General features: G+C 43.8%; 1 protein-coding gene across 1 annotated transcript; it reads right to left on the reverse strand.

Moving 5' to 3' along the window:
- Nucleotides 1-1796: 1796 nt before the first annotated feature.
- On the reverse strand, nucleotides 1797-7009 carry LOC129522245 (zinc finger protein 556-like). The gene is given in 4 exon segments (XM_055344369.1): nucleotides 1797-1868; nucleotides 6179-6299; nucleotides 6301-6358; nucleotides 6361-7009. Coding segments are annotated over 4 exon segments (900 nt in total).
- Between the last annotated feature and the right edge of the window lie 1365 nt (nucleotides 7010-8374).

Consider the following 8374-nt stretch of genomic DNA (forward strand, 5'->3'; position numbering starts at 1 on the left):
AACACAGAGACAAAGAACTGCTCTCATCACAGTAAATGCAGGAGACTCACAGACACTCCTATGTGAACACAACTCCACCACACGGACAATGCCAGCCAAGTCCCATGTGGCCCCCAGACAGACACAATCATCTAGACTTTGAAACCTGGAATAAAGCTTCACACACTCTGAAAAGACACTGACTGACCTCCAAGAGACACCAACGCAGCCCAGGCCCTTTGCACTCTTCTTCAACTTTCTTTTTCCCTTTAGAACTGGGCAGCCCGGGTGGCTCAGTGGTTTAGCACCGCCTTCGGCCCAGGGCCTGATCCCAGAGACCCAGGATCGAGTTCCATGTCGGGCTCCCTGCATGGAGCCCGCTTCTCCCTCGCCCTCTGCCTGTGTCTCTCATGAATAAATAATAAATAAAATCTTTAAAATAAAAAAAAAAGAAACTATCACCGTCCGATACACCTTGTACTTTGATGAGGTGTCCTTAAGAATTTCAGCTGCAGGGGGTGTCTCAGCGGTTTAGCACCTGCCTTTGGCCCAGGGCATGATCCTGGATTCCTGGGATCGAGTCCCGCGTCAGGCTCCCGGCATGGAGCCTGCTTCTGTCTTCTGTCTCTCCTGTCTTTCCTGAATAAATACATAAAATCTTAAAAAAAAAAAATTCAGCTGCAAGTAGGAAGAGATACTCCCTCTGTCCTGATCACTGGTCAACCCACAGCACCCAGTCCACAGCCTAAATGCTTACTGAAAGGCCGGGTTCACGCGGACACACACACCTATACCAACATATTCAGGGGCTCACATCCCTCTGGTCTGCCCAGAGTGAAGGGTTGGGTTCCCCATGCCAAACAGTACAGGGTTCCCGCGGGCTCCCAAGTGAATTCCCGAAGGATACTTCGGCTGACCTGCTGGAAAATGGGCGATCACACCGCAGAACCCGCACTGTGCACAAAGCCCCCCTGCGCCCAGCGCAGCCCCCCGTCTCCATGACCGGCGGCGGGCGATGGTGTCGTCAGCGCCCGGTACCCAAGAGCCCGCCGCCTGGACAGTCAAGAGCCGCCAGCCGCCAGGGCCTCGCTGTGCTGTAGGTTTCTGCGGGGAGACGGGTTCTCAGCCCCTGACACCTGGATTGGGGGGGGGGGTCCTACTTCGATCCGCCCCCTCCCCGCACCCCTGCTCCGCCCCGGCGCTCCCCGCGGTGCTCCCCTCGGTGTTCGCGTCCCCGGGTGCGCTCCCGCCGCCGGCCCTGCGGCCTCGCAGGCCCGCGCACTCACCGCATCCCCTGGGAGGAAAGCCAGGACAGCCCGTTTCCAGGCTACCGGCGACGACTTCCGCGACCGAGGAGCCACCCGGAAGCTGGTAGGTAGGCGCGGGGGCGGGACTTCCGGGACGGCTCCTCAGCATCCCGAGCCCACCCAGACGACAACTGCGACTGCGCGTTCTCCCCGAAGCTCCTGGAGAGGAGCGCCCGGCGGCACGAGCCTGGGCCCGCGCACGCCCGCCTCCGCCGTGACTGCGCCCGCGCTGCCTGCCGGGAGCACTCTGGACACCGCACGAACCGCATTTCCACGGTGGGAGCCGCGGGGGCTCAGGGTCGGGAGCGAGCACGGCGTGCGGCGGGAAGGGTTCTGCAGATTCTCCCTGGAGCTGTTGGGGAGCTCGGAAGCGAGAAAGCCCGGGGGGTCGACTGCGCGTGCGCGACGCCGCCCAGCTCAGCACGGGAGCGAGGGCGCAGTGGGCGGGGCGCGCATGCGCATGGCTGTGGGCGTCGCGTCCTGCTGAGCACGTGGCGCACGTGGTATGGGTCAGGTCTGGGGCGGATGGAAGTCCAAGTTGCCTGGCTGGCAGGTTGCTGAGGTCCCGCGGGGGCCGTCGCCCTGTTGGAAGGATGCGCGTCACTGTCACACTCTCCTCCGGACTCTCATTGCAGCCACGTGGAGCTGCTGCGGAGGAATGACCAGCGGAGCGCCTCTGGGGTCCATTGGCAGCAAAGATTTTCCGCGGTGCAGGTCAGAGTTGGCTCCGACCCGGAGAGGTCAGGTGGTCCGCCTGGAGCTGCAGATGGCCTCAGACAGGACCGAATGTGTGTACCCACCACCAGGCCGACTCCCCCCCCCGCCCCACCCCCGGGGGATCTCCTTGAGAATGCTCTGGAATTGCTTTTACATTGTAAGCCACAGAATTCCCGAGAGTTCTGGCCCCAGGAACACAGTGTAAGCCTAGAGACACTTTGCTGGTTCCCTTTCGTTTCCTTCAGGTAACGTGACTAAGGTGTGGACAGGTGTGACCCTGGAGTGTTTTCTAACTTCAGATGAGTTGCAAGAAAGGCCTGATGGGTCACAAGTCTTTAGGGGGTGGGAAGGACTGTCATTGTTCACCTAAACATCAAGGTGTAGGTGAGTCTAAATTTCCCTTTAGTTCATGTATTTGTTGCCTTGTTTTCTAATAATTCATCTTAAAAGTAAAACTGGCCATTGTAAGTATAGTTCTGTGGGTTTTCATAAATTCATACTTGTACTACCATAGTAAAAATACAGAACACTCCATCCCCCCCCCCAGGAAACAACCTCTTAGTGCCCAAATGTCCCCCCACTCTTAACTTTCTGATCTAGTCTACTTCCTTTTACTGTTTCCAGAATATAGTCTTTTGAATACGTGTTTAAAATTTAACATTAGGTTTTGAAAATTGTGTAATTATAGGCCACCTGCGTAGCTCAGCAGTTAAACGTCTGCCTTCTGCTCGGGGTGTGATCCTGGAGTCCTGGGATTGACTACTGCATCCGGCTCCCTGCATGGAGCCTGCTTCTCCCTCTGCTTGTGTCTTTGCCTCTCTCTGGTGTGTCTTATGAAAAAATAAATAAGATCTTAAAAAAAAAAAACACCCAAAAGCTCTTTAAAAAAAAAAAGAAAATTGTGTAAATATCCTTGTCCTCTAGAATTGTGAGATTTTCAAATTTCCAACAGTGCCCAGGACAGGCGGTGGCACACATTAGGCCTTCAAAATAGAGAGGCTCCATTATCATTATGCACCATTATCGGATGCATAAGCTTATGCAGGACCCTGCTTCCATGCCAACTTCTGTCACTTGTACAATTGGAAGGATGTTATGAGAAGTGATCAAATGAGGTAATAAGGATTATGAAATGACATTAATCTCTGCTGTGCTGTGAAAACAACAATTAACATGAAGAAACAGATGAAGACTGGACTTCATCTCCCTTTTAATTAAACAAAATACTGTTATATTTTTCTTTCTTAATGTGTATTGGAAGTCTAAGCATGTGCAAAGAATACCTGAAACAAGCAAAATGGAGCCCCAGGATGATAATACCAAATATATGAGGCCATTTCAAATTATTTCATGAGGATGTTAAATATAAACACCCATACACTGTGCTTCAAATCCATATGAACTCTCTGATCCCAAATATCCTTGTCCAGTCTCATAAACATATATGACATGCCTTAAAATTTTTAACCATTGCAAAAAAGTGGTTGAACTATATCTTCACTTTTATGGAAAATAATTACTGATAACTTGATGAGTGGAGAATTATTCCTGTATCACCACCCACTATTTACTAACACTTTTGAACACTTCCAAAAAGGATCTAAGGCGTATTAGGTAGTGTAAGTATACATGAATCAATGATATCCTCATTCGCTGAGACCTCTATCCTTTGTTCCTCACCCCTTTAGCTCCATTGTCATAGTTTATATTTTACTTCATCTGCTTTTATATTTTCCAACAAAGTTTAAAATACTTTCTCATCAGAATATTTTTATATCATTTGCTAGACTTATTTGCTACCTAATTAAATTGCTACAACTATTATATTTAAGTTTTTACTATTATGAATAAGAAGTTATGCTGAAACAATTATAACTATATACAAATAAAATATACTAGTATGAAAACTGCCTAAATTTCTATGCACCTGGTAAATATTGACTCAGAATGTACAAATCTTAAATTCACAGTTACAAGGTTGATTTGACAGCTCAGAGTTGCAATATTTTACTGTATTTTCAGTAAAGAGATTGACATTTATTAGTATACATTTGAAAACATAGTTAATAAGATTTCTCAGAAACAAAGTACATAACTCATGAAAACAATTAATAGAATATTTTTCAGAAACACAGCATTTGTTCAACCAAAAAATAACACATTGTATCTAACCACACATGCTCAATCTTAATAATTGAACACACCCTGAGGGATTGTATTCAGTGCGGAGTAACAGGAAACCCACACAGTCTGCCCAGTATGTCAGTAATGCTTATTTATTTCATAGAAATACTGGTTTGGGGTAGCTGCTCAATGATGCTGAAGGGAAACACAGTCCCATATGTTGTTAGGATGCAACACTGCATCTGTTCTAGTAGAATCAGAAACATAGAAGCATGAGAAATATTAAGAGGATGAGCTGTTCACCATACAAATCAGATGTGATATGAATATCTTACGATCCAGAGAAGAGAGGTCAGAACATATTAGATAAGAGCAACAGCCATGATGTCCTAATCAGTACAGTACAGGGCTTTCAGGAAAATGCAAGCTGTAGACATCTAACCATGGAGGTGCATCCGTGATGGGAAAGCTGGTAGGGTGGATGTGAAAGCCTACCCCTCTGACAGAATGGGAGTCATACAGTTGTTCATTTTAAGGACACTTTTGATCAGCAAGACTAGCAATCAGGAAAATAAGCTGGAGATGGTGCCCACAAAGCCCCTATGCATCTGTCTATCTCCTCATATGGTGGTGGCTCAATAAGCTGAAATTGTTTCTTCCAAATCTCATGCAAGCTAGGCTCTTACAGAATTCTATCATGGGACCATATAGAGAAGGCATCCTGGGAAATGTAGCTCCTAGCCTTATCTGTGCTGATAGAACACTATCCAACAGAACCATCTCCCCTCTAGATTTCATTGTCTCTCTTCCTTAAAAAAATTTATTTGAGAGAGAGCACAAGCAAGGGGGAGGGGAAGAGGGAGAGGGAGAAGCTGGCTCCCCACTGAGTAGGGAGCCCCACGTGAGGTTTGGTCCCAGGACCCTGGGATAATGACCTGAGCCCAAGGCAGATGCTTAACTGACTGAGCCACCCAGGTGCCCCTCATTGTCTCCCTTCTTAATTCAAATGTGTTGTCCACTTCCTAACCAGAAGCCAGGACAATACAGCAGCAGATGGAAATAATAGTTCAAATGAAACTATACTCTTTCAAGACCATTGCATACCTATAAATTTTTACCAGCTTGCATATTTACAAAATTGCAAGCCAGAAAAATGGAATAATGATCCTCTAGCCAAAAAAAAAGGGGGGGTGTTGAGAATACATACCTTGTGTAAGCAAAGAAGTGCCAACTTTAAAAGTTGTAGGTTCTCTCAGGAAGATAATAAGATGGAATATATGTAATGGGAAGGTGAAACCCAGTTTGGAACACACTGGGCCCATAAGAAAATCAAAACAAATACCAATGTTACAGTAGCCTAAAGGCCCCATACTTACCGAATAATTTTAAAAACTATATAAAATTAAACCTAATGCATATTTAAAACACATCAAGTCACCCATGGCTGCATCACATTTCAAAATGGAAACAGAAATATCACCTGAATTCATGAACGAAAAAATCCATAATATATCAAAATTCATGTACTATATATAGATATACTTAGAATACTTGAGAATTCTCATCTCAATGTTTAGTTGAAGAGATACAGAAATTCACTTGCTAGAGGTCCACATTAAGGATGAGATACCATCTTTGTAACTTTTATAAGATTTCTCTTTTGGTGTGGATTTTCCATACAGTTTTACACAAATTAATTTGCATCAGGTTTTCTCACATTACTTATAAGTTTTCTTTGGACTATGAGTTCTCACATGACTATGAAAGGATTTGGGACAATTAAAAGTTTTCCCACATTTTTCACATTTATGAGATTTCTCTCTAGTCTGCATCCTTATGGTTTTGGAAGGATGAGGGCCATTTGAAGGCCTTCCTGCACTGCTTACAATTATAGGGTTCTCTCCACCGTGTTTCTTGACATGTTTATGTAAGGATGAGGACCAACCAAATGCTTTCCCACATTTTTCACATTTATAGGGCTTTTCTCTAATCTGCATCCTTACATTTTTGGAAGGATGAGGGCCACCTGAAAGTTTTCCCACATTGCTTACATTTACGGGTTTCTCTCCATTGTGCATTCTGTTATGCTTGTGTAAGGATGAAGACCAACCAAATGCTTTCCCACACGTATCACACTTATAGGGTTTCTCTCCAGTCTGCATTCTTACATTTTTGGAAGGATGAGGACCATCTGAAGGCCTTTCCACATTGCTTGCATTTATAGGTTTTTCTCCAGTGTGCATTCTGACATGTTTGTGTAAGGATGAGGGCCAACCAAATGCTTTCCCACATTTTTCACATTTATAGGGTTTCTCTCCATTGTGAATTCTCACATGTCTCTGAAAGGATGTGAGCCAACAGTAGGCTTTCCCACACTGCTTACATTCATAGGGTTTCTCTCCAGTGTGCATGATCATATGTACTCGAAAAGACTTGGGACAGCTAAAGCCTTTTCCACACTGCTTACATTCATAGGGTTTCCCACCATTATGCATCATCACATGTACTCGAAAGGATTTAGGACAACTGAAGGCTTTCCCACATTGCATACATTCATAAGGTTTCTCTCCAGTGTGACTCCTTATATGTCCAGTGAGGGAATGGGAACGAATAAATGTTTTTCTACAAAGTTTACATGCATAGGGTTTCTCTCCACTGTGAGTTTTCACATGATTCCTTAGGTATGAAGAACAACTGAAGGCTTTCCCACATTCCTCACACTGATATAGCTTGTATCCAGCATGACTCCTTTTGTGCCTCTTAAGGGATGAACGATGCCTGAAGACTTTTCCACACTGACTGCATTCATACAGTTTTACTCCACTAGGAGTTTTCTTGTACAGCTTAAGGTTTGGAATATGGCTGATGGCTTCTCCACACATATTACCGATGCTACTTTCACAGAGTCGCTCCACCATATGACTTCTGCTTTGAAAAAAGAATGTGGGGAGAGCACATTATTAATAGTTTGTGTATTTATGATTTATTAATATTTGTTAATGATTGCTAGGATTACATTTATACCATTTTCTGTATTAATGTGGGGTTTTTTGTCCTGTCAGAATTATTTCAAAGTGGAATAAACTAGCTGCTTTGGGAATGGACTTAAGCACAGCCCATTATTACAACAGCGTTTCTCATATAGGGTCCCCTGATAATTGCTTCCCACTGAATTATCTTTCAAATGCTTAATGTCTGAGTCACACGAAGGAAAAAAGGGAGGGATTTGTGAATGAACAAATCTGGAGCTAGGTTTATCAGTTTTTTTGTTTTTGTTTTTTAATTCCATGAAATAGTAAGATTCTCTACTGGGATATTGAATTTTCTCCTAAATGCAACTTACTTCAAGTGTCCCTCCTCATTGTTGTACTTATCTTCAATGCACTGGTCTTCCCAATTTTCTCCAAAAAGGGAGGTCCAGGAATCATTTTTTATGAACCTTGCTATTTTCTGTTCATTGGATAATTTTTCTCCAAAAATATCCTGCTGAGAAATAGACCCATTGATTTTCAGTTGAGTCTCATCATCTAAAACAAAACAGTGAATAAATCTTATAAGAAAGGCACATATGAGCAAAGAAATACATTTAGTTTAGCTGTTTCAAAATTTCATTATTTAGAGGCACAGAAGGTCAAAATGAAGGCAATCTAATATGCACAGAAAACCACAAGGTTTCAAACAGCAAACTTCTCAATGCCCACAAAGTGACCCATGGATATATACCCAGACTAATGACACTGAAGGACCCTAAGTATTTTAAACAATAAAGTAAAAAACACAGTTTTTTACCAGTATATAGATTTTTACTGTCACAGAGAAATGTAGACTCTAGATCCATGACAGCTGTGATTTCGCCTGTTTTATTTATGAATGTGTTTTCCTTCTATATTCCAAATCTTGAAATAGGCTTAATGAATAATAAATACTTATTCTCTACATAACTAAATGAAGGATTGATGCCTCCTTACCTACTGAGACAAGGTTCCTGAAGGTTTCCAGCATCACATCTTTGTAGAGCTTCCTCTGAGCAGGATTCATCAGAGTCCACTCCTCTCGTGTGAAGTCCACAATCACATCTTCAAAGACCACTGAGTCCTAAAACAAATGACATAATTGTAGGAGAATGAATGACATTGACAACACAGGGAAAGTGGACTCAAGTTCACAGGAAGTTCAAACAAGATTCTTTAGCCTCCCCACATCTAATCTATGTCCACACTCATTCTCTGTATCATAGTCTTAACATA

The sequence above is a fragment of the Nyctereutes procyonoides genome, unplaced genomic scaffold (assembly GCF_905146905.1).
Source record: "Nyctereutes procyonoides isolate TBG_1078 unplaced genomic scaffold, NYPRO_anot_genome, whole genome shotgun sequence".
Lineage (NCBI taxonomy): Eukaryota > Metazoa > Chordata > Mammalia > Carnivora > Canidae > Nyctereutes > Nyctereutes procyonoides.